Raw genomic sequence first — 26,728 nt, 5'->3', positions numbered from 1 at the left:
GCAATACTTAAACCCTAATCTCCCAGCTAGATCCCACAGTCACCAACGCCAGTAGGCCCAGGGTCCTTACTGAGGCTTCAAGGACTGCTACAATACATCACTCTCCTCTCTAGTGATATTCAGTGTAGCCATAGGCCTCATTGTGATGCCAGCATTGATCGCTGTTTAGGTTATGGTGTGAATTTCCATGGCAATAATTGGCTAGTATAGCATTAATCTTTTGCATAACCACATGCATAATTACTTTAGCAAAAAGCACTTAAAGCCCTAGTCAATCTTCTAAATACCAATCATCAAGAAAAAAATATGGGATTGTTTGAAATCAGAAACTGTAGTGAGAATGGTACTATGTATCCAGATTGTCATGATATCTGGTGCAGTGCTTATTAACTATGATTAACTACTTCAATGGCCTTCTGGTCCAGATGTTTTTGGTGCACTTACCAGGTTGATCCTGTTAATGATTCAGGAAAATTCTGCAGTTTTAAGAATTACTTATTTCAAAATTAAAATGAGCTATAAACAAAAGCAACTAATTTCAATCAACCATTCCAGATGTCACTGAAATTGAATGTTTTTTTTTTAAAAGAGGAATACCTAATGTAATCTCCTTAATTAAGCATAAGTAACCAAACAAGACTTTTGGCATTCTTAGTATTTTGATTGCATTCACAGATTTTTATAAAATTTATAAAGTTTCTTCTTGTCGGAACTGAAAACATGTCCCCACAACATCAAAATAACACATTTTTATCACATTGTGGGGACACTTGGTCGCCACAATGTAATATATATACGTCCCCCCTCCCACACACAGGGACAATTTGGACCTGCCAAATCACCTTAGCATGCTTTTGGACTGCAGAGGAAAATCGAAGAACCCAGATAAAACACCACAGAGATACTGGGATAACATGCAAACTCCATACATGTAGAGCTGAATCAGAGACTGAATATCTAATTTCACTGTGCCACACTCTCATCTGAAGCAATGTTACATACAGTGATATTAACGTTTAACACTTCATTTTACTGTCATTATATTCTGATAAAAAAAGATTACACGAAAAAATAACTTTTGAAAATATTTTTGTGATCCGTGTAGCGCATAACACTGAATACATCTAATACACAACAGTTTCGTGCACTCCGCGTTGTTATCCGCCAGTTACCCAGGTTACAGGCACCAAAACATTGGATAGGTGGTGGGAGAAGATTTCTCCCCGCCCCTGACCAGAAGCGCGACCTGAGCCACTAAAGTGACGTAAAATTCAGCCAATTGACATACGGAGACGTGGAATCTGTCCAATCCGCAAATCCAGTGGGCCGAGCAAAGTACGGTGGCCGCATTGCTTCGCTGAGCTATGTGGCCGTCTGTTTGGACGTTAACCAGGCGCCGGGAGGCATGCAATTGAAAGGGAAGGGGAGGGTAAAGTTGCCTTTCCGCGTCGAAGTTGCGGCGCTAGTTAATGTTAAGGATAGCCCACTGCCTACTTACTGTGCGTCCCGGCTGTGGAGATGCTCAGCTAAATTGTTAGCTCTTCGGCTCGCTTTTCCTGTATTAGGTCCGTACAATTATAGGGTGGAAGATCCCAATTTTCTTTATGTCTGATCTGCCCACCTAGTTCCACTGCTAAGTGCTGCTATCTCAAGTGAAACCGAAATGTCAAGGGGCAGTCTTTGTGATCGGTAACAGGACGGCCTATTTTTTCTCAGCAGTATTGGTCTTCGTGAACACTCTTTTGGTATTTACCAAATCAAGAGGATTTAATTTTTACGCTGTCATCCGCTGTGCTGTGAATCCGATCTAAGGTTCGTGTGTCAGGTACTTCCGTTACATTGTAAGTCAATGCCTGCTAGTTTGGCTAGCCTGTTAGCTAAGGATAATTGTGTAACAGTAGTTAATCACTATAGGGAGCTGAAATATAAAGAAAACGTTCGGTATTTAAAGTTTGACAAGTTGTTGATGTAAGCCCGTCGAATCAGATATGTATATACACCAAGTACTTTTGAAAATTTAACAAGATGTCAAAATATGATTAATTGGATTTGTAGTATAAAGATCAGTCTCAGAAAGATAAAGTTGTTTATGCAGCTACTTGACTCGTTTGGTCTTAGCATTTTAATCAAAGAGAGTTTGAATTTGAATTAAACGAAAGTGAAAGTTTAAATAAATGGCTTCGATGAATGCTTATTGTCCACTTGAACTAAATTTCTGATTAATATTATTGTTTTGACCCATGAAAAGACCATGGCAGACGACAGCACCCAGTTCTGTGGAAACTGGTAAGGATAAGAATGGGTGGGGAGCGAAGTCACTGGGGCGCAGACAGGGAACCTAATAATGAGATAAACAGTGTTATTTCACTAAGGAAAGGAACGATTCGACACTTAGTAGAAGCTCCAGACTGATTTCCTCGCGTAAAAGCACTTACTGTCTTCACTGTCGACACAGCCAACGCGACATCCCGGACGCCAGTTTCAGAACGCACGAGATCCACTGCCGCCGGAACATTACGCTTTGCGAGCTCTGCGCTGAACCGGTGCCGCGCGCGTCCCTGCAGAGTCACAAGGATCAGGAGCACGCGCAGGTCAGAGGGCGGGGCTTGACGGCTCACCTGTAAACAAAAACACTCAGCAATATTTTGTCTTGTATAGAGGGTGTGCCCAGTATATCTGGAGGGGATTAATTTACAATTAGACCGGTTAATCCAGAGGAAAGGGTCAGAGTCAAAGGTAACAAAAATACAACGGCTAGGTATATAATGGGTGACACACAAAGTCGTCTGCAATGTGGTTTGTGGAGACTGTCTAAAATTATGATCGTAAAGGAAGTGCTAAAAATACCAGGTGTACAAGGCAGATTTGGGGCAGTGTATACCGGGCATCTATTCAGAAATTATAAATGTTTTCTGGGTTTTTTCCACCCATGGCTGCAGCTTTATGCTTCAGGAAGGGGATCCAGCACTCACATGGGCCTACTATCCTGCACTGACCAGTACAAGATAATACTGCCATATGTAGAAATGTCTGCTTTCTTTCAGGTGCTATGTAAATGTGGCTTGAAGATTGAGAATAAATTAATGGACGTCCATAAGGTAAACGAATACACACGTTGTGTGCTTGTACATTTTTTAATTGTTTCAAGCAGATTCACATTTGTTTGTATAATGTGTCTGTATGAACTTGGAAACTGCGGAAATTGAAAATTCTGTCTTGTGCCCTGCGTTTTGCATACTCCTCTGCCTCTGGCTTTGCAGCAGTCGGAATGCGCTCAGCGTCTGGTTGCCTGTCCATATTGCCAGCTAGAGCTGGCCTTCAGCCAATCTGGGAAACACGAGGAGTACTGTGGAACGCGCACGGAGCCCTGCCCCACCTGCAGGTGCAACGTCATGTTGAGGGAGCAGGCCGTTCACGCGGCACTGTGTAGCAGCACCCTGACCCCGGAGAGTAACAATGCCCTGCCTGCCAGAAGCCCTGTGGACCCTGGTGCTTGGTTTGAGACCCACGCAGTCAGGAACCTGCTCAGGCCCCAGCAGACAGGCCAGAGCCATGGATCCCTAGGCCCCAGACCCTCAACCCGCCTGCCAGACAGCACAGTACATAACATCACCCGGGCACTGGGACAGTTGGGCCAGACGAACATTGCACCCAAGAATACAGATTTTGACCGCAGTAAGTTTTACAACAGTGAGAAAGGTATACACTGCTGTGTTTCAAATGAAAACGATCCTCATCTACCCAGGTGTCCTCACATTGTTTATGAAAGTATTTCCATCCATGCTGAAATGAGCGAAAACGTATATGACGTAGCTATTAGGCTACATTGGGTGCGTTCGCATTGATGAAAACAACAGAGATGTGCAGCAGTCATATTGTGTAATGACCTGTTTAGCTGCACGCAGGTCAGCAGCAGAGGCAGCAACTGAAAACAGGGAAAAGGGATAATGGGGAATACATTCAGCGACTCAGACACTTGACTAGGGAAGTGGGGTGATTGATCCACTGTTGCCTCATTGACAAATTTAATTGTCAGATTATCGTTACTGGAATCAATATCTGCAACACCAACCTTGGTACTGGATCAAATCAGAGTGAAAAGAAAATCAGTGGTATCACCCATCTCTACTGTTTACATCCATGTAGTGACCAGGTGACCAGTCAGACAATGAGAAGTTGTATCTAATGGGATCAAATGAAGATAAGGCCACTTTATGAGTTAAGACCAATGAGGGCCCTTTTAGAGTCAGTGTTTTCAAAAGTTTCTCCTTCACTCATCCACACTGTAAAACTAAAATGGAGCTTTCAGAAGTATATGGCTCTGAAGAACATGTTCAGAAGTCTCTGTTTTTGGGGCCTGAAAACTCCGGAGTAATGTGGATCAAAGGCAAAGATGGACACTAATGTCTGCCTTTTAAGTGAAAATGCAGCAGTGTGGACGTAGCCCTAGAGACAACCTGTGGCCATATTCTTCATGTATGATTTGGCTGATGATTGTCATGATTGGGCGTTTATTTTCATAATATTGGTTTATAATTATTAATGCTTGTTTTCAGTGAGGGAGCGAGAGGCAGAACTGTGGGACAACAATAACAGCAGGGTGCCATGGCCAGGAAACTGGTCTTCCCCAGATGACACCTCCCATCTAGACTACCTGCTGGCTCTCAGCCTGCAGAATGATGGGGACATGGGAGACTACCAGGCTGAACCTTTGCGTGACCCCATGCCAAACCCTCTGGAGAGCCTGGGAAGGCTGCACTCTAGGGATAGCAGACTGGGGAGGACCTCCCACATAGACCCATTGTCCTCCCCCTTCTCCCAGCTATGTCAATTATCCAACCTGAACAACAACTACAGCAGCTCCACCGCAGGCAGTGATGTTGCCCCAGCCAGCGTGCAGACAGGTTATCTCTGCTATAATCTGCAACACAGATAGATTTGCAAATAAACTTTATTCATCCCTGAGGTGAAATTCAGCAGTTTTACTCTGAAGTGCAGAAAAATATATAGCTCATCAATTGATTTTTTAATTGTATGAACACTGTGGCTTGCTTATTTCTCTCTTAATGTCTTAATTTTCAGTCTGACTTCTCTCTACGTTCTTTCCTGTCTAATCTCTCCCCCACAGAGACCATGTTGCCCTGTGAGTTCTGTGAGGAGCTCTTTCCAGAGGATTTTCTCATTCTTCACCAGGTTAGAATCAAATCTCCATCTGTTTCTGCACTTAGGCATATGTGAAACTTCAAGCTAGATCACTAATGTGGTTGTTATTTGTAGATTGAGGTTTCTCAGCTAATTATTATTGTCCTAGACTATAACCCAAAGAAATTTAGACCCATATGGCACATGGCATTCCAGGAATTGACTTTGGCTTTCTGGTTTCCCCCCAAAGTCCAAAAAAATGCCAAGGTTTGCCGAATTGCCCGAATGTGTATGTGAATGGTGTGTGTGTCCTGTCATGGGTTAGTGCCTCATCCTGGGTTATTCCCTGCATTGCATAGGATATGCTCAGGATCTCTGCAACCCTGTATAGCGGATATAGAAAAGGGATGAATGGATCATAATAGCTGCCATATGATATTTCCCAGTATTCACTTTAACTTCATTTTACAGAGATCTGTTGTCATGTTCTAGTGTTGTTCCAAATTTCTATGACCCTCTGCCTGGCAGGGCATGTGTTGCATTCCTATATATGTCAAATGTAATATTTTTTTCTGCCTTCCTTGCAGACGGGCTGCAGCCCTACCGTAGCCTTTGCATCTTTTAGTAAAGGGACCCCCTCTCCTTGTCCTGTGGACAGGACTACAGAGAGTTTTGGAAGTGGTGCCTACAGCCCACCCAGGACCCCCAGCCCCACTGCTTTCCCTGATGCTGTCTCGTCGCAGCCCTGCAATCCACCCCCTGATTCTGCAGGTTGTTCTGTGCTTATCCCCTGTGAGTTTTGTGGAATTGCCCTGGAAGAAAACATTGTCTTTCACCATCAGGTAACAGCTGGTACTAAATTACACTTAAATTACTTTTTTGAGAGCATCTATGGAGCCTGCTGTTCAGTGATTCAGTTCAGCCTATTTACACTCTGATTAAAGGTTATTGTCATTGGCAAACATTTGAAACCCCCTTTCAGCAATTTAACGCTTTGAACCCGACAAACACAAAATGCGTTGATTTTCGTACCCATTAATCTCAGGCTCATAACTTTGGATAGGTATACCACACAGACAAGTGTTGCATATCTTTGGAACAGAGAGAACTTCCCTGATCCGATCATCCAAACCACAACATTGTGCGCTAAATTATTCTAGAGTAATCCTATGCGCAATGAGACATATATTTTAAACATTGTCCAACAAAACAGACCCCGGAAGACAAGATGCATATTTGCTTCTGCAATGATCCGCATGCTACCAACTATCATCAGAACTGTAAATATAACTAAATGCATGTTCGACTAAAATATTTGTTTTGATCTTATATTAGGATTTGCTATGCATTGTTGTTTGTTTTTATGTGTGTGAGGGGGGGGACATATGTAAATGTTTGTGGGGATGTGTGTATGTTTGGGTTTGAGCTTTTCTATTTCAATTTCTTTCACATGTTATAAAGTTAAAAAATGAACTAAATATAAAAACCATGTAATGCTGTCTGTCAGATAACATCAATAAGTTACCAAATGGATATATAATCAAACATATTCATTTCCACCTGGCACTAACCATGTATCCCTTCACAATACTAAGCCATAGGAAGGTCCCCAATGAAGACTCTGCCTTCCCACATCATCGAGACTCTAATCTCAACATTTATAGCTGGATATACATTTATAACATGTATATTTGTAGTACCTGTAAATTTTTAGATTAGATGACACTTAAAATCGAGAAATTTCAATAGGTGCAAGTAGTTTTATCTCATTGAAAAGATTATAGCAAGACTGTCAGCATTTATGCATCAAATTATGACATATCTGAGTAGCCCAGAATGTCTTGAAAACAAAATCACGAAGCATATGTGGCTAACTCATGTACATACAACGTAATAAGCCTAAAATCAGAGGGATTGCTCAAAAATCCTCGCTCAAAGGGTTAATGTCGCTTTTGTTTTTTGTTTCTTCTTTTTAAAAGGATACATGTGAGTTTTGTCCCCATACTGCATATTTTGAAGATGAGCTATCAAAGGAGAAACCACTGTTTTCTGCCAGGACGGACAGAGAGAGGGAATCTCCAGGACCACAAAGACGACTCAGGCACCAAGGTAAGATGTGTGCATCTGTTGCTTTTACAGAAAAAAAACAATTTTGACTTTTACTTAGCATAAATCCCCATTGTGCTCCTCTGTAACCAACAGCAGATCCAGAGCAGGACCCAGAGTGGCTTGGAGAGCAGTTGGAGCTCAGGAACCTGCCTGAGAACTTGAGGGCAAGCTCTGGTTCTGGGAACTGGAAAGGAGGCACCAACAACCAGCAGGCCTCACATGCACAGGGGGCTATGTGGACACAAGCAGGGTTAGATCTGAGTTTGCACATGATCATTGTCACTTCTGCTCACGTGAATGAGTTTGTATACTGTGTGGGGTTTTTTGGGCAGAAATGGGGAACATAAAATGGAATGGGGGATAATACAGAAGCGAGTGCTTTCAAGCCATTCTCATCTTAATACTCCAGACGCTTTTGCTAAAAGATGAAGGGCTTTCACCTCTCATGGGTGCAACTCTAGGCCTTGACAGACAGCCATTGTCCCCAATTAAATGGTCCTGATCCCTCTCCTCCTGAGCATTTCCAATTCGCTAATACAGACCAATGAGTTTAATGATGCATGATTTATAAACATCACGCAGATGCACAAAAAATTAACCTGGGTCTGTGTCACCTTCACCTCCATTCCCCTTTCAGCAGGGGAAGGCCAGAAGGTCGCAGGAACCAGAGGAACCATGGCACATCCACGGTTGGTTTTTATTAATTTCCTGCTTAAATGCAGACTTTTAAAATCACAGTTTCACTTAGAATTAAAATTCATGCTTTGTTTAGACTCCAGCCCCCAAAGTGCAAAATCTGGAAAAGGAGGAGGAGTGATACCCTGCAGATGGACCACCCTCTCTCATCTGTCCACCATGGCTGCCTACCTGTCACTCTTTCCTTGAACTCCTTGTCTTCTTGGGTTGTATTACTTGTTTTATTTTCACGTGTATATATGTAGGATTTCTATGTGCTAAATGTATTCCCTTTTTAAATGACTTTTCATTATTACAAACTTAATATGAAAATTATCCTAAAGTTGCGGGCTGAGAGTAAGATTTACTTTGAATTGCTATCGAATATTACGCATATCAGATTATATATGCTGAATATAAATTATTTGTACTCTGAGTTATACTGCTGCTGATTAAACTTTTTAAAATATAATGTTTACCTACATTGTTCGTTTTACATTCCTAGACTCTGTGTTTAAATGCCCCTGTAGTTTGAAGTACAATTCTAGGCTGCTTAACTGCATTTAAACACCATAAGGGCACTCTGTACTGTATGAAATTGAAATGTTCAGTTGCATAAATGGGTTTAAATATAGTAGTACTGGTTTGTAAGTTGCTTTCGATTGAAACGTATTTAAATCCAGTTTGATGCAGGGTAATGTTTAATGTCGAAGCAACAAATTACCCATGAAGGTATTCAGGTAATATTTACACCCGAGTAATTTGCACTTCTGATTTTGTCCGCACGTTGGCGCTCTTTCTTTTCAATTCGCGTGGTAATAAGAGGACTCGAAGGTTTGGGCTGAACAACTGCAAATCTGTGCTATAAAGGCATATATTTTTGCATTTGTTACAGAATTAACCTTTCGATTAACCGTGGCATAACTAATATCAGTCAAAATACAGTACATACTGTTTCGCCCGGTTTTTAAGAGTGACTTGCACTGAAGTGAAGTGTGGCATTTGCGTCCTATTTTCTTTTGTAATTCACAACATGGGGAAAATTTAATACATATATATATATTAAAATTATATATTCAGTTTCAAAGAGTTAATATCACCTGTTTATGACAAGTCTGATGCTTTCTTACGGTTCATTCCAAGCCGTTCAGCACGACCAATGGGCGCTCGGCGTTCTTCGCGGGGGTGGGCCAGCATTCAAACGGCTATACTCTGATTGGCTATTTCGTTAGTTTGGGCGGGTGTTTTGGCTGGGCTGCTGGAGCTGGGAATGGGATTTGGAGATCTAGCATTGTTTCGAGTATTTAGCGGGCACGAGATATTGAGAAGTAAGAAAAAACGGACTTTCGCTGACAGGGCATTCAGACAGTTTTCTCGGTTGAATGACTTACAGCTGTCTGGATGAAATATGGACACAAGGCGCACAGTACCGCAGCTGCACGCTTAACGCGAGCAGGTGGGAGACAAAACTCGGGCAGGTGGGAATAGGACCGATACGAGTTTATTCTTCTCGTTTCGACTGATATTCGAAGAGAGACGCGCTGAAATTGTAGCAGCTTATTGGGTATTTTTACTGCGGATTCCGAAAAGCTCAGTTGTGAAAAACACAATAAACGGTAAAACGTTAAAGTGTGGTTCTCCCCCCAGGCGCCAACCGGTAACTGGAAGTCTGTAGGGATACGTGCCGAGTGCGTTAACCGTCACCTGGCGGAACTAGCAGCTGGGTCTCCATCGCGAGGTGACTGTTGGCACCGTTTTACTCCAGGACCAGAAACTGAATACGCAGTTTGTCTTCGTTATTTTTAGCAAAAATTTTTGAACAGTAACTAGAAATCCCAGTTTTACACTTTTGAGTGATTTGTCAGTAACTTGGCACTATCATAATGTCTTCAGAAAAATATTCGACTCTGGATGAAACGTCTCTGCGAACTCTGGTAAGTTCATTGTCAGGTCGGCACTAACCTGTATTAATAATCAATTAATGTGAAACAACTTAATGAACTAAAAGAATTCAAATGAGCAGTTCTGTTATCTCTTCGGTAAAGAGCCAGCCACAATTATAATTTACTGTAAACTCACTTTATAGCGGTAGGATTTTTCATGGGAATGAGTGTTATGTTGTGGTGTGTGTGTGTGTGTGCTCATACAGCCAGAATAGTCGAGACTTTTTTGCTCAAATGTGATTAGACTGCTCTACTCCGTGATTTAAGGGGAATCAATGCAGTAGCCATTTAGCAATAATAACCAATATGAAACTGACACATTGCAATTGGGCGATTTTTGTTTTTAATTCATTTTCCGTATCACAAACCCAGCTGCAGGTTGTCCATATTCCTCCTACGATTATATATGGGAGGGGAGGGTACATTGCTGTCTGGTCCAGTGAATTGTTTTTGGGGAGAAGTTAACGGATCATAGGGGACGGAGACACCAACTCGAAGGAGGGAAGACTTAGATTGTCCAGACTGGTGCGACTGCAGTAGGGCTCCCAGTCCTTTGGCAGCATTGCATGCTTTAGAAGTTCCCCAAGGGAGTTAAATGAGACTTTATTCTAAAGCCAATCAGTTAGTGTTTATGCCTATGGGGCATCGGGCTCCGGGTAATTTAAAAAAAAATGTCTATTTGTCATTTATTTGTTCTATCGTGGTTATTTATACATATTTAGCAAAAAGTTGTTACAGACGTGTGTATTAAATTCATCCAAATTTGGACATTGAAATGCTGTTCTATTTGAACTCTATCAAAACATGGTCACTCTCTCAAAGTGCCTAAAAACGAGTTAAATGCTTGAACATATCAGGCAGGAGTTATAACTAAAAATTGAAGACACTCCCTTTCTCAACACGTGCACATTTGTCAGCTTCATATAAAGATTGTTAGTCATTTTCAATTAGTACTGGGTGCTGAGGGTGCAGACGTGTAAGTGTTCATCTTGGCTTAGACTTTAACTTCTGTGCACTTCGAATACCTGAGAACTGGAAAAGGCACATTACAATATGCAGATGATTCATTGTGCCTCACATGCATGGTTCCTGTCATCGTTACTCAACTGTTACATTTGTAAAGACTGTCAGATGAGAAGGGCGCCATACATGATGTTTTTGAAGGCTGCCAAGGAATGCTGATAAAAACATGCTTAAACTTGTGCTTAGTCCCTCACAGAAATCATCTAGAGTCGAACACTGAGAAAGCCTGTCTCTGCCTCTGTATGTGTTGTCATAAAGGTTAGATACACAGTAACTGACTAGGAGATGACTTGGCAAAAAGACCAGCAGTCTTATCAACACTGAATTAATTTCATGCCATTTAAGCTCTGAGTAATGGTCACCTAATGCAATTGTAAGGACTGTGCTCCACCAATGTCACTTTATAACTGCTGAAGTGAGGTCACTGGAATGGTTATCCCAGCTCCTGCGATCCAGATTTTTCCTTTTGTGGTAAAAAGGATCTGCAGAATTTGACAATAATCAGTGTTCCATTCCCAGGAGCTGTGCCCAGATGCAGTTTCAAGTCTGACAAGGAAAAAGAGCATCTAAAAATATAACTTTTTCCCACTTTGAGAAAAATGCTTTTAGGTTGAGGAATACCATCTGCTGGTGAGAAATGGGCCTGACATTCAAATACTGTTTTAGTTCCATAACTGAACTGTTTGACACCTTTCAACAAAAGCTGGTCTTTCACATTTCAGTACAGCAGGGTAAGAAATGGTTAGTAATGTAAGGGTTGCTTGACCTTTTAGCCTAGGTTCTTTAATTGTTACTCACTGGATAGGTATTGTGCTGTCACTTGTCTGGTGTCTGTAAAAACCCAACTGAGTCCTTTTCACATCTTCAGATCATGTATGTTTAATTTCATTATTTAATTTTTTACATTTCAGCTTGGTTTGACTTAGATTGGACTAATATCTTGAATGGATGTCACAGTTAACATGTGACATGTCTGTCACTTGTAACAGATAAAAGGAATCAGTGGCAGTTCATCAAGTTTAATCAAATCCCTTCTCATTTTCATACCAGAACTAATTACAGTTGACAGGACACAGCAATTCAGATTTATCTTAAATGGTTGTACTGGCACAAAAGTTAAGACACATTGCCCTGGAATTAGTAAGCTCTGAACCATGCCACTTGGAATTTTATATGAAGATTTTGGTGACGTGTCAAAGCACCCAAATCCAAGCACAATACTGTGTAGAACACGTTTAGATGCATCCAAAAGAGATACAAAAGAAGCTGAACCTTATCTGGGAAAGGAGATATGAAAAGAAAAATCTGATTTGATTTATGACTTTCATTTTCACTTATGAATTCAGGCCTGGGGCTTTGTTTTTTTACACTGCATAAAGGATCGATGCATTTATTTATGTGTAGCAGCAACCTAAAAATACAACTTTCAGAAGCCAGAGAAAGGATTTTTAAGTTTTTTTGTTTTGGACGGCTGGGATAGGCTTGTGGGAGAGCTGATAACTGGGACCTAGGGATTTAAAACTGGTGATTTATTTAGTGACTCTAATACAGATACAATGTTTATTCAACTGAACAGCTTAAAGTAGATATAATGGCATTTATATATAGTGAATAATCTGTTTTATTAAGGCTAGGGCATGTTTTTTACTGGCTGTACCCCTCAAATTAAATGTCACAAAAGACATTTCTGTCAGTTAGGGCTTGATGCAAAAAAGCATTTTTCAGCCTTTGTTCTGTTTTTGTCTCTTTTTTTGTTTAAAGCTCAATCCATTTAAAATCATACCAAACCATGTCGTAATAACAGAGGAGAGGTAATTGCTTTGTCAGATACACTCTTGTTGTTCTGGTGATAAACCCTTTTGGGACAGTACCAGCTCTGCAGTTTGTTTCATGTGAACCACAGATAAAACATCATAGCCCTCTTTTTTTCGACAGTAGCGATTACCTAGTGGTGACTGCTTTTTTTGGTTGAGTCATGGGCAAGAATAAGGCAGCTGTTTAGTTTCATGACTTCACAGACAGTAATTTTGTGGCAGAAAACTTGAGCTCTTTCCTTGGCCACAACCATCCCCTTTACACACCTGTTCTAATAGGTGTGTGCACCTGTGAATCCAGACAGAAGACAGCCTCGTTGTCTCCCCCAGGTCTGTTTTAGTGATAGAGCAGTCCTGTCTATGGAATGCCATAATACTCAAAATGAAATAAATATATCTATCAATAAATAAATTTTTCAATGATTAAATGTATTCTTTTATTTTTAAAAAATTACATAAAAGAATTACATTTCATAATATTTGTCTTCTATGTATAATTTTTAAATTGTATTTTGTAATGATGTGTACTATTTCACATAATGCAAACGTGATTACTGAAATAATTCAAACTATATTTCACAATAAGTTAAACTTTTCACATTGAGATATTTTTGAATGACGGTTTTTTGAACCAGCTTTTTATTTCATAACGCCTTTTTACAAAATAACAGTGCGGTCTGTCAGTCACTTTGAGGGGGGTGGGACTCAGTGTGTGACTTGCTAATACAGTACTTTGCAATCTATTATTCTGCCAAGCAGATATAGGAAGTAGTTAGAAAAGTCCCGGGCAGCTATGGAGCATGTAAGGGAGGTCAGTTGGTTGTGCAGATTAGCAGAGCAAACACAGGAAAGTAGCCCTGTCATGCCAAATCTCTTATCCTTATCTACCACCGTGAGACAGAATACCTCTCGATATATCTGCATTTTTTCTCCTCCTTAGGGATATTGATTTCAGGGAGACAGATGTGGGGCATCCAGGTGGGCGAGGCTGCTGGCCAATGCTTGGCTGGTATAATGGTAATACAGTAACATTAATTTTCAACCACTTAAACATACATACAATCATTACAAGAGAGAAAACAATTCCCCACCCATATGCACAACAAATATATTTAAACATTTGTTTGACATAGATATCTAAAATATGTTTCACATATATTTAAATATTAAGCCACTATTTTAGTGTACATGTGAGTAAAGTTTTTGGGGCTCATTTTCTGCTCTACTCAGCCACCAGAGTTCAAAATTACCCACACAAATGGACTGCTCCAACTACTACATCCCATTTGCGTGTAACACATGATAGATACCTTGAGCCAGCATAACCAAACCGTGTAGGTGTACAGCCCAACGTAGCTCCTATGTCAGAATGGGGTGGGTAAGTAACACCATCCAATTTTATGGCTTTAGTGGTCCAAACGCCATAACACATTGAAAATGAATGTTTTATTTTAATGAATGTTAAAATAAAAGTTTGACCTTTTGACCCCAATGGCATTCCATAGAAAATTTACATGTTACATTAATTTACGATGCCTCAAGAGTACAAATTTGACGTGTTAATTTGGAGGGTTTTGACACCGATGGTGTTCTGTAGTAATATTGTGTTACATGTTCTGAAATGTGTGTAGCTGCTTGCATATGCCCTAGAAAGGTTTTATGTCACAGTAGCCAAACATATGAAAATTTAAGGAACATCATTGGATGAAGCCCTTCAAGACTGGCATTTTTACCATGTGTAGAGGGTAAAAAAATTCCACGTTGAGACGTATTCTGTCTCGTGGTTTATTCCCTGATGGAATTCTATATGTCAGATGTTTCCCTGGTTTGGAAAACTGTCATTCAGAAATACATCAACGTGAAAAGTGAACTTAATTGTGAAATATGATGTGAATTATTTAAGTAATCATATTTGTATTATTATGTAAAATAATATTTTTAGTATTGTCTGCCTAAAATCACAACATTCTTACAATATACAATTTACAGATTATACTTAGAAGACAAACATTATTATGAAATATAATACGGTACCTTTTATTAAATTATTTAAAAATAAAAGGACACAATTACTGAAATGTTTCTTTGTTTTGATATATTTATATAGAGTACTATGGCATTCCATACTGCTTGGCTACGTAGATGATACATACGCCACAGGTTGGAGAACAACAATCATTGTAACTGTATTTCAGTGTTATTACATTTTTGCAGTTTGCTGTTTTGACTGGCTTCAGGGCCATATTATATGCCTAATGCAAGCATACTGATACATGCTGGTTATGCTGATGCTAGTATTGACAGCAGGTGGTTGTACCTATGTATACATGGTATATGCTGAGCATACCTAGTCATTGAATCTTCTTTTTGTTAATGTTATGAGTTGGGTGTCCTTGTAAGGAGGTCGTAACAGTGGATATGCTGGATGGATGGACCAGTTCATTGATTTGTTGTTATTCTGTAGCAGAAATGATGACACTTTTAATATTTTTCTTTAGCAGTACTCCAATATACTGTTTACTAACATAAACACATTTTTTATAAAGAAATATTTTTGGGGACACCTCTATTGGTAAAGGAAGAACTGAAAACATCTTTCTTTAGGCTGAAGCTAGTAGTGGGAAATTTTGTGCAGTGGCTTGTTTCTGAATATGCTGACCCAATAACCCCTCTACTCTCCAGTGGAACGGTCTCATGTTAAAAATAGCTTAACCTTAATAGGTCACTAGCTCTAAGTGAATTACAACCTTGTTGTTTGCTGTTTTGGCTGGAAACACCATAAACATTAAAGGCCCAAGGGATATAAGTGAATGTAGGAAGTTGTTGTATTTTAAAGTTCCTTCCCTGTTATCCCCACAGATTCAGAAAATGTCAAGATTGCTGGAAAAATAATTGTACTAGTGTAGTACAAAATACAAATATTTATTTTTAGTCCAGACCCTGCAAATTCATTTCTTTTTTCCTGTCCTTGGTTCTGCCAGTGCAACTTGGCTTAGAAACTGCCCTTGCCTCCTCCCTGGTGGCACAATTTGGGGAAAGACCGTATTGGAGCAGGCCCCCTTGTAAGAAGCTGTCTTACATTTAGTTAAATCTTTCAAGGGGGGTTGTATAGCATATTTGCAGTCATTGTTTTACTAGTCACTTGTTCTGTAATCATTTACATTAGTTTGCCTTATAGCCGCAATGGCAACTGACATTTATTTCACGACAATCTAATTAAAAGTTTGTGCACCTGTTTCATTAACAGTAGTCAGGTTTTTATTCAACATTAGCGCATAGGTAGCTATTAAAATCTATATTAGCTAATAAAATCAACTTTTTTCAAACCCTGTATTGGGTTAAGTTGGCTGATAATAGTGTATCAAACTTGTACCTTAATATCAGTTGCTACATAACTGGGTCATGAAATAATCTCAAAAGGGTTTTGTAGATGAGCTCAGATGTTTTAGAAAAAGTTTAATTGCAACCATCTACAACATTCTTGTTTTTTTACTTTGATATTGCTAGGTCTGCCACTAACGACTATTTTTAATAGATTAATCTTTCGACTATTTTATCGATTGGTCGGTTAATCTAAATGATTAATTTTCCTTCAGAAAATCAACTTGACCATTTAATTTAAATTAATTTTATTTTGATAACAACAAACTGTATGCCATTGCAGGGTTTTAGATGATGTACGCCTGCTTTGCGGCACTACATGAAAATTATTTTCGCCTGGAATTTGATAAGCAGATTAGTAGTATGCCTAAAACTATTAATGAGATGCCCAAAAGTTACTAATCTGTATAAATTTCACGTATCCTTCTACTAATTAAATTTGGTTAGTGGAGCACGCTCTATGCGACATAAGCGATAAGCACTGAAGTCACGATGAAGGAAGGGACAGATCAGTAGCCACATCTTTTAAAAAAGGAGATACTGTGTTTAAACAAAGTAGAAAGATGTTTGTGGTGTGGCAGTACTTTTTGCAGATCATAGTCCGAAACGTTTTTTTCTGTAAATATGGTTTTCATTTTTATTTCGGTTCACGAATTATTTTCTTTTATTTAGTGTCCATTTTTGGTTTAAGTTTTAGTTTGCAATAACGAGTGCACAAATGCACACACTGACACCGTCAATACACATAGAATACCCCAGATTGTAATCTAAACATTTTCACAAACATTTATTCAATTGAGATTCTGACTTAGCATCAGACAACTGTATGGCTTTAATATTTGGTGTTTTTAGCAAGTACAAAGACAAAAGATATAAAAAATCTCTCCATTTAAATAAGTATGTAATTAAATAATTCAATAAAAATAGACAACACGGTGGACTTGTCAGAGTTCGGTAGGCAGGCGAGCGGGGAAACAGGCGAGCAAAGCCGTCAGTGCGAACAAATGTGGTTTATTCGAGGATCCGGGTAGACATTCATGAACATCAGGACAATACAAAAGGAACAGGAAACAGGTGATGACAATCAGGGATTAACACGAGGTAACGAGGTGGGCGTGGCACACACGAGGATCGTACGGAGCTGGGCGTGACAGACCCCCCCCCCGCAGGCGACTCGGAGGAGGGAGCAGGAGGGGACCACGACGGGAACGAGGAGACAGGACGAGGGACAGACTGAGGAGACAAGGAGGGAGTTGGAGGGGCCAACAGGGAAGGAGAAGGGGGAAGCCGCGGCCAGCGAAGGCGGACAGCGGGCGAAGGCGCCGTCCGCCGACGCGTTGGCGCAGGGGGACTCGCAGGCGACCGACGCGGAGCTGGAGGTGGGACCGAGGCCACGGAGGGGGACCTGCAGGCGACTGCCGGCCCAGAGCAGGAGGAACCGCAGGCACACCCCAAGCCCCAGCCAAAGCAAGCGAGGGCGAGCCAGGGGGCAGGGCGGGCAGGACCCCGGCCCGACGTCTATGTCCCCTGCCCTTGCAGGACACAGATAGGCTGGGTCCTAGTTGGGGTCGCCCTCGTCGAGGCGAGGGAGGAGAAGTCATAAGGAAGGTCCCTGAGGGGTCCCATTCGAGCTCCTCCTCTATGGAGGTGGGAGCGGCAGTCAGGCTGTCCGGGACCTCCTCAGGGACTAGGACCTGAGCTGGGGGGACTGGAGTCAGGGCCTCCCGTGAGGCAGCGGGCGTGGCCGCAGGCGGTGCAGCTGGAGAGACAGGCAGGACGGGCGAGCTGGCAGGCGGTGCAGCCGGAGCCGCGGGCGTGGCGGCAGGCGGTGCAGCCGGAGGGACGGGCGAGCCGGGCAGGGCGGGCGAGCCGGGCTGGATGGGCAGAGCGGGCGAGCCAGGCTGGACGGGCAGAGCGGCGGCCTCAGGCGGGGCCGTGGGCAGAGCGGCGGCAGCCGGCTGCAAACGGAGCAGCTGCCTCAGGGTCTCCTCCACCTGGGCTAGCTACTGGAGCGAGGAGTCAGGGGTGACGGTGGCAAACTCCCTCCGGAGCTGCTCCCGGAGTGGAGCTGCCTCTGGGGAGTCTCTCACAGCGGGTTCCCCAACCACCTGCAGGAGGCGAAACCTCCTCACGGTCTCCAGGCTGGAGCAGGCACCCCGGGCGTGTGGCCAGCAGGGGGCGCCTCCGCGGGTACCTTGGCCGTGCGGCCAACAGGGGGCACCTTGGCGGGTGCCACCGATACGTGGCCAGCAGGGGGCGCCGCAGTGGGTGCTGCCGACACGTGGCCAGCAGGGGGCGCTGCAGCGGGCGCCTCGAACAGTGCCGTGGGCAGAGCGGCGGCAGCAGCAGCGGGCGGTGCCGCTGGCAGGACCGGAACTGCCCCTTTAAGGGCTTTAGGGATCCGGGGAATAGCGTCCCTTACGGTGCTGATCCCCTTACCCACCAGGCGTGCCAGCCAGTAGTGGTAAGCCCCTAGGGGAGGCGGCATATCATCCAGGCTGGTAAGGCGGGCAGCAGCGGTGTCCTCCCAGTAGAGCGGGGAGCTCCCTCGCCCACTGGCTGACTCCCAGGTGGGGACCATAGAGCAGGCTCCCAGGAAGAGCGTCGGGGCTTCTTCCTGCTGTCCTTTGTTCTTCCTCCGCTTTTTCTTACTGCCGCTCACGACGGAAGGCGGAGCCGGCGCGAACACGTCGCCTAGGCTCCAGGCGACGCGCTACTCTCGTCACTCTGTGAGGCGTTGCCTTAAGCGTCGGAGGCATTTCCGTGCCTTCTGGAGGGGATAGTCCTGGCCGAGCGGGCGCTCCCCCGCGAGGAGGTCCGCGCCCCGGTTGGCCAGAGCCATGGCTACGGGGTCCTCCTGGACCTCGGGTTGGGACCGCCAATACACGATCTCTTGCAGCAACCCGAGCCGGTGGTGCTTGGTCTGCTGCATCATGCCTTTGGGGAGATCTGTCATTCTGTCAGAGTTCGGTAGGCAGGCGAGCGAAGCCGTCAAAAGGAACAGGAAACAGGTGATGACAATCAGGGATTAACACGAGGTAACGAGGTGGGCGTGGCACACATGAGGATCGTACGGAGCTGGCTGTGACAGGACTTGCCTATTCTGGTGGTCTACATTAATTGTAATGTTAATGAATTGAAGTGTTTTAGAAATCCATTAACTACCGCTTGTCCGGGGTTCGGGTCGCGGGGGTAGCAGCTTCAGGAGAGATACCCAGACCTCCCTCTCCCCAGCTACCTCTACCAGCTCTTCGGGGAGGATGCCGAGGTGTTCCCAGACCAGCTGAGAGATATAATCCCTCCAGCGTGTCCTGGGTCTGCCCCGGGGCCTCCTCCCTGTAGGACATGCACGGAAAACCTCTCCGGGTAGCCGCCCAGGAGGCATCCGCACCAGATGTTCAAACTACCTCAACTGGCTCCTTTCGACGTGGAGAAGCAGCGGTTCTACCCTGAGACTCTCCCGGATATCCGAACTTCTCACCCTATCCCTAAGGGAGAGCCCAGACACCCTGCGGAAAAACCTCATTTCAGATGCCTGTATTCTTGATCTCATTCTTTCGGTCATTACTCATAGCTCATGACCATAGGTGAGGGTAGGGAGGAAGATGGACCAATAGATTGAGAGCTTTGCTTTCCAGTTTGGTTCTTTCTTAGCCACGACGAACCGGTTAAGCACCTGCAAAACTGTAGACGCCTCTCTGATTCGTCTGTCCAGCTCCTGATTCCGCCCACCCTCACTCGTGAACAAGACCCCGAGATACTTGAACTCCTCTACTTGAGGCAGTACCTCTTCCCTGACCTGAAGAGGACAATCCACCCTTTTCCGGCTGAGAACCATGGTCTCGGACTTGGAGGTGCTAATCCTCATCCCCGCCGCTTCGCACTCGGCTGCGAACTGCCGCAGAGCACACTGGAGATCCCCAGCAGATGAAACCAACAGGACAACATCGTCCGCAAAAAGCAGCGAAGCAATCCTGAGGCCACCAAACTGGACACCCTCAGCACCCTGGCTGCACCTAAAAATCCTGTCCATAAATATTATAAACAGGACTGATGACAAAGGGCAGCCCTGGCGGAGCCCAACCCGAACTGGGAACACATCCAACTTATTACCGGCAATGCGGACCAACCTTCTGCTCCGTTCATACAAGGACCGAATTGCCCACAACAGTGGACCCCGGATCCCATACTCCCGAAGCACCCCCTCACAGAGCACCTCGGGGAACCCGGTCGTAAGCCTTTTCCAAATCCACAAAACACATGTAGACTGGATAGGCAAACTCCCAGGCCCCCTCCAGTACCCTCGTAAGGGTATAAAGCTGTTCCAGTGTTCCATGGCCAGGACGAAAACCGCATTGTTCCTCTTGAACCCGGATTCAGGAGGAGGTTTTAGAAATCATAAAGGTAATTTTAATAATAATAAACGATGTGTCGACTTAAAATATTGATGTCGACACATTTTCATCATCAAAGTCATTGACTATGTCGAATAATTGCAGCAGCTCTACTTTGTTTGCCCTTGAGATCTGTTTTGTGTGTTCCTCTGGCTCCATTTGGACAGTGAGGGTTGTGCAAAGTTGTAGAGCAACACAAAAGCATACAGAAGTTTAGAAATCTGTTCCACTTTACATAACTTTTTTTTGCGTGTTTTTTTATTTAGATCTCCAATCCCCCTCAAAGAGTAATACAGCCTAATCAATTTAAGTGATATTAGAATTTTATATCCTTAAATAACTGCTCAGGTGGAGGAATTGGGGTGGAGATGACAGATCACATCAAATTTGAAAACCAGATCAGCAGCGCCATCAGACTATGCTGGAGCAAGCTTCTTGGATTTGGTGCTGGGTTTAGTTTACGCAGTTTTACAATAACCTGATGCAACTTCAACTAATGCATGGAATATAACTAATGCAGTTTTCAGCTACAATGTTTGGGTCATTTTTATAGCAGGTGCTCAGGTTCCTGAAGTACCGTTTCCTAATGGACTGTCATTACCAGGTGAGCAGAACTGTTACATCTTTGGGCAGGCTGCTTTATCTGAAATGTTTAAGTAGATGTCCAGCTCTCATTAGGGTAAAGCTGTAGGCAGAACTGTGGGGATTGTTGGAGATAAGAAGGGGAATCACATGCATTGCTGTGTAATTCATGAATTTGTGCAAGCATGTATATCTTGTGTAATTCCTAACACAGTCCGTTTGATGTGTCCCCTCAACATTATAAAACTTATCCCTGGTCAGACTTTTTTTTCTCTAAAACCAGGGTTGAAGAGGCACAAAGGGAGATAATGTTCCAAATGACAAGCATTTCCTGCATTTGCTCTAGCTGAGCTCTTGTGGAAGTGGATGGTTTATTTTCTCTTAGGGCGCTTTTCCAACGCACAAACTACGGTACTTTCGCTTTTCCATTGATTTCCGGTCGAGTACCAGTACCGAAAGTGCCAAACCAGCTGTGGTACTTCTTTGGTACTTTAGTACTTTGGGGTGGGACTTGCAAACGTATTTGCTGTCGATTGGTTATGCAAATAGCCTGCTGCTGAAACACAAAATACACACAGCGAACAGCGAGAAACTAAATAAAAAGCAGTAGAAACAAAAATATAAAAAAGGAAGGATGGACAAACGAGAAATCACAGGCTTTAATTGCCATATGGTCGGATGAACAGATCCAGCGGGATTTGGATGACACGACTCGGAATAAAAAAGTATTTGCCGTAATAGCAAGCCGTTTGGAAGAAATGGGGCACACGCGAAACACCAAACAATGCCGCTTGAAAATCAAAAAGCTTAAGCAGGACTACAGGAAAGTGAAGGATCATAATAACACGTTTGAATTAAGCGAATGAAATACCGCGTCGCGCTTTGTGGTGATGTCAGTCAGGGGCGATCACTGATGATGTCATTTGGCGCCGGTACCAGTTTTTACGCCAGTGGAAAACCGACACAAAAGAAGTACCATACTTTCGATACTTTATGGAAGTACCGAAAGTACGGTACCTGGTGTGGTGGAAAAGCGCCCTTAGTGGCCAACTTTGGCTCAAAGTGCTGCTGTGAATTTTAAAGAACTTAAATTTTTGTTTTTCTCTTAAGGTCATGAATTATCCTTATGATCATAATTAATAGAATATTGTCTGGTGTTACAAAAAGAAAACCTATGTGATTTGAACATCTGAAATTGCCTTTTACCTTGGAGGCCTTACCTTTTGTAGAGATTTCTTTTTTGTATGTGTATTTTTACTTATGAGAATTAGGCATGTAACGATGAATCGCGAATCGGTTAAAAATCGATGTTTTACAAACGTATGATGATTTAAACCGGCTGATGTGGAAAATGAATCGCTACTTTAGGAGTACTTCACAGTACTTTAACAGAAAAACTGGTGCAATATTACATTTGATTTCATGACGTGAGTTCGACGTCAGATGTCACTGCATATTCATGTCCACGTCGTATGTCAGTTTTTGGATTTGACCAAACGCGAGATGGCGAGCGAATTTGAAATTGAGTACAGTGCGGTGGCGCAGTGGTTAGCGCTGCTGCCTCACAGCAAGAAGGTACAGGTGTTATGCCGAAAAAGGCATCCCTGTCGTAGAATGCATGTCTGTCTCTAAATGACCGATTGGTCGCTGATCTGAAACGAGTTGAGCTACTTTGTCGAGTAAGGCTAGCGAGTGCTAATCAATAGCCCCAAAAAACCCGTAAAACTCTAACCCTAACCCCCAAAAAACCTCTAAAACCCTAACCCCCAAAACCCTAACCCCTAAAAAACCCCTGACCCCCAAAAAACCCATAAAAGCTCAACTCGCCGGAACACCGGCATGCATTCTAAGGCAGGGATGCGTTTTTCGGCATAACACCTGTTTCTGTGTGGAGTTTGCACGCTCTCCCTGTTTTCGCCAGAGGCTCCGGTTTCCTCCCACGATCCAAAAGCGTGCAGGATAGGTTGGTTGGTGAGTCTAAATTGGCTCTATAGTTGTGTGAGTGTGTGTGCCCTGTGGTGTGTAGACGACTGCCAGGGGTTGGTTCCCATCTGCGCCCCTTGTTCCCGTGATAGGCTCCAGTCCCCCCCGCGACCCCAGATGGGATTAAGCGGTTTCAGAAAATGGATGGATGCACCACCTGATCTTAAATCGGCAGTGTGGCAGCATTTTATCTTTCCTGGAATCACAAATGAAAACGGCGAGAAAAGCACAGACAAGACAAAAACTGCACACAAGCATTGTAAAAGGCTGATAACATATATACAAATAGCATGTCCACCGGCACCATATAGTGAGCTGAGCGAAGATTATTAAAAGGGCAAACCACACTAAAAAGCTGCACATGCAAGCCTTAGTTTATTTTAAGTTTTTTTTTATTTGGGATTTTCTTTAAACAGTATTTTATTCAATTTCAGTTGCACTGCTAAGAAGAGGACACGTTTCGCACAGTTTAGAAAGACAAAGGAATATTTTTCAATAAATTTGTCTGCAGTTCGTTCTGCTAAAAAAATGTGGGAAAATCTTATCGTGAACTTAGAATCGTGAATTGAATCATGAGTTGAGTATATTGTTACATCCCTAATAAGAATAATATTGTAAATTGGCAGTGATGGCTTAGTGTTTAGATGATGTTGATGGTTGTTCATTTAGTTTCTGACTTTGGCTCCCATATCCACATAGAGGTTGCTTTCCCACTTGAGATTAATAAATTACATCAGTTCAGATGGTCCCTTCTACTTGTCTGGCTGATATTAATTTTGTTTCAGTGGGAGAAACATTGTGGGGAATTTTGAGCATTCGCCACTTGCGTATGGTTGCTTGGAAGATATTTAAATAGAACTGCAAATGCCTCGAAAACACTTAAAACAAGATGTGGAAACGAGGTGGAACAGTACGTTATGTATGTTTGTAGTAGCCTAATTAACGATTTTTTGGCATACATTGTATTTGTATTTACTAGATAAAAAAATATGTAAAGTATGTATATTAATATATATTTATTATGTTCAAATATTAAAGTAAAAAGCACTTCTATCGGAATATGTATCGGTATTCTGTATCGCTAGCTTATCAAACAAGCTTGTCAAATTGTTGTATTTACGCATACTGCACAAAGCATCTTGTTAAACCGAGACATGGAGTTATTGTTGATATAGGTCTGACAATAAGTATATGAGCCAAAAGTGGGAGAGAAATAAGACTCATTCCTTATGTAGTAAAATAGTGAAGCTACTCTCATGCCAGACAAATCTGAGTGGTTATTTAAAATTATTTAATTAGACATTGCATTGAAATTAATATTGATGACCCCATTCAGGAATGCAAATGAATCACTGAAAAAACTCAGTATTACCTATTGTATTTCCACGTTATTTTTTTAAAAAAGGATTCTGGATCTAGCAGTAATTGGTAACATAATATTCTGCCATTGGTGTGTTAGACGATTCTGTGTGATGACAGACTTCCCATATATAGGCGAGGTTACACCTTAGTCATTTTCAGTATGAATTGTTTATATATATTTTTTGTAGAGTGTTTCATTTATTTGGTCATTTTAGGGAAAAGGTTCATAGTACTTGGCTTTACTGACCTCTTAAGTGGAAAAATTGAATTATATCAGTTATGTTTAATAAATGTTAAATTCTATAATGATATTGCTATTTTCACTTTTAATAGCCTGCAAGTACAATCCAGTATTGTATATTGGTCACTGGCCACACTACTCTCTAACCATAATTGATGAACTACTAGTTCTTTCTAGAATCTTTTCAGCAGGAACCAGTTATCACAACTAATAATACACAATAAATTAATTTCAGTACTTTCAGTAAGGCGAATAATATGTATGTGCAACTCTGTTTAGCACAATGTTCTGTCTTCCTGTGTACTTCTGAATTCTGTTCAGACTTTTTGCTGTGAGGTGACATTAATTTGTGGCAGAAGTATCTAATTACGGGAGAACAATGGTGCATAGCAAAACACCATTTTTTTAACTTCACACACCCAAGGGATCAGTTGCAATTTTTTTAGAGTGCTGGTAAATATACAAAGAAAAACTTCATACCAGAGAAAGAAACCTATATGAAAGTATGCAGATAATTATATATTCGGCTAGTGCTCTGCAGGAATGAGTAAGTTGTTTTTAGTTCTGAGAACCGTAGATGAAATAAAAATGCTGATCACATTTGCAGTAATCAATGAATTAAATCCTAAATCAGTTTGAAGTTGTTCTCTGCTAAGCTCAGCTTTGTATTTTCAATCACAGCAATGGCATTCTGAACTTTGGTTGGTGTGTTTTATTTTTTTGTTTTTCACCATGTAGTAATCCATTTTCTAAACTTTAAAATGTAAATAAATCAAAATGTTTAAATGTTTGAGGGTCAAATTAGGGTCATGATCCCACTATCAGCTCATACAGCCTTCATACCAAGTCAGGCGTTATGCAAGCCCACACTCCATATTTTTGCCTGATGTAGAAAAGTATCATCCAAGAAAGTGGAAGGTAGGAAGGGGAGAGCAAGTACAGACTGTTACAGATAAGTCACCAGTATGCTTTAGGCTACTTTTTGTACTGTTGATGCAGTGCTTCAAGGATCTGACTCACAGATCCTTTGTAATTTTTCCAAATGTTTAACAGAGAGCAGCAAAGCAATGTCTTTGATTTCTGATTGCAAGGAAGGCTGGGAGGTTTGCAGTAAATTGGTTTCCAGCACTCTAATGGTTGGGTCACTGTCATTCTTCAATACACTTACAGCCTTACAGAGTACATATTTGCTGAACGCAGGACTAACATCAAATCTGGTTTGACTTTCAAGGTAAATACAAGATTGTTGGGTCATTAACAGATTAACACAAACCAAAAAAACGAGTGCTTAATATGTTTGAATTTGTTGTATTTGGTACTACTGCAGATGCCTGCATCTTTGAATTTGAGGCTTGAATTTCTCAGAGAACCCCTTGTAAGTGGTCCCAGGAGCCTCTGTGTTTATACTAACATAAAATGGACTTGGTTTTTGTTACTCTGACTGGCTGCATCAGTGTAATATTGATATATTGATAAATGGAACTTTCTGGAACTCAGCCAATAAACTGCCTATGTTTTCCTGAAGTTAAAAGTGAGTTTAAGTCCTAATTAAAAATGTGTTTTTTTCTGTGAAAGTAGTTTTTCACAATAATGAGCCATTAAACTACTCACAGTATTTATAGCTGACAGCTCTTAAACATACTTTTTGACTTATCCAGTATATCCTTGGCTTGATTAGATAAAGAAACATTAACAAAAGAACATAAAATAGCAGTAATAACTCTATGTAAAGTTTCTTCTCTTGTTCTCTTTGGCTTCCTCTTATCATTCCCATGCATATAGTATCCCCATCCTCTTTTATAGATTCCCTCTCTATCTGTCACTCACCTTGCTGTCACACAGCTTCCTCCATGTTTGCACAGCTTGTCTATGACTAATATCCTTATAAGGTCAAATGCTGATTTTGGGCTGGCAGGAGAGGTCTCCATTTTCATGTTTTCCCTGACTCTTTGATTCCTGTCTTGGGAGTTTTAGCCTTCCAGTGGCATGGTTGGTATGGCTGGAAGTGACAATTTATCAGTGGTTGCCCACACATATTTGCTCTTCCTTCTTCTACCAATTCTGGCAGTGAAGGTGTCA

General features: G+C 42.1%; 2 protein-coding genes across 10 annotated transcripts in view; both read left to right on the top strand.

Moving 5' to 3' along the window:
- The first annotated feature begins 1,345 nt into the window (after positions 1–1,345).
- Positions 1,346–8,398, top strand: trafd1 (TRAF-type zinc finger domain containing 1). 5 transcript variants are annotated; one of them, XM_023796084.2, is made up of 12 exons: positions 1,346–1,812; positions 2,249–2,286; positions 2,456–2,591; positions 3,045–3,098; positions 3,261–3,675; positions 4,557–4,904; positions 5,129–5,193; positions 5,730–5,984; positions 7,122–7,251; positions 7,348–7,501; positions 7,889–7,940; positions 8,024–8,398. In XM_023796084.2, the coding sequence occupies exons 2-12, from the start codon at positions 2,252–2,254 to the stop codon at positions 8,066–8,068; spliced, it is 1,689 nt and encodes a 562-aa protein (XP_023651852.1). In that variant the 5' UTR covers positions 1,346–1,812; positions 2,249–2,251; the 3' UTR covers positions 8,069–8,398. The 5 variants fall into 5 exon arrangements, with proteins under 5 accessions (XP_023651852.1, XP_023651851.1, XP_023651850.1 ...); XM_023796083.2 differs by having other exon boundaries at positions 1,350–1,812; positions 7,345–7,501; positions 7,892–7,940; XM_023796082.2 differs by having other exon boundaries at positions 1,351–1,825; positions 7,345–7,501.
- Positions 8,399–9,188: 790 nt separating this feature from the next.
- smtnb (smoothelin b) overlaps positions 9,189–26,728 on the top strand; it is an 89,048-nt gene continuing 71,508 nt past the window's right edge. For all 5 annotated transcript variants that reach the window (XM_023796065.2, XM_023796062.2, XM_023796060.2 and 2 more), the window contains exons 1-3: positions 9,189–9,404; positions 9,574–9,664; positions 9,820–9,860. In XM_023796065.2, coding sequence (XP_023651833.1) covers positions 9,309–9,404; positions 9,574–9,664; positions 9,820–9,860 — 228 coding nt within the window. In that variant the 5' untranslated portion in view covers positions 9,189–9,308. The remainder of the gene's footprint in view (positions 9,405–9,573; positions 9,665–9,819; positions 9,861–26,728) is intronic.

The sequence above is a fragment of the Paramormyrops kingsleyae genome, chromosome 2 (genome assembly GCF_048594095.1).
Source record: "Paramormyrops kingsleyae isolate MSU_618 chromosome 2, PKINGS_0.4, whole genome shotgun sequence".
Taxonomy (NCBI): domain Eukaryota; kingdom Metazoa; phylum Chordata; class Actinopteri; order Osteoglossiformes; family Mormyridae; genus Paramormyrops; species Paramormyrops kingsleyae.
This window is presented reverse-complemented; position numbering and strand designations above follow the sequence as displayed.

Coding starts and splice junctions, on each gene's coding strand:
- trafd1 (XM_023796082.2), top strand. CDS start 2,252: ATGGCAGACGACAGCACCCAGTTCTGTGGAAACTG. Junction 7,502..7,888: donor GCTATGTGGACACAAGCAGG/GTTAGATCTGAG, acceptor TTCCCCTTTCAG/CAGGGGAAGGCCAGAAGGTC. Junction 7,941..8,023: donor GGAACCATGGCACATCCACG/GTTGGTTTTTAT, acceptor TGCTTTGTTTAG/ACTCCAGCCCCCAAAGTGCA.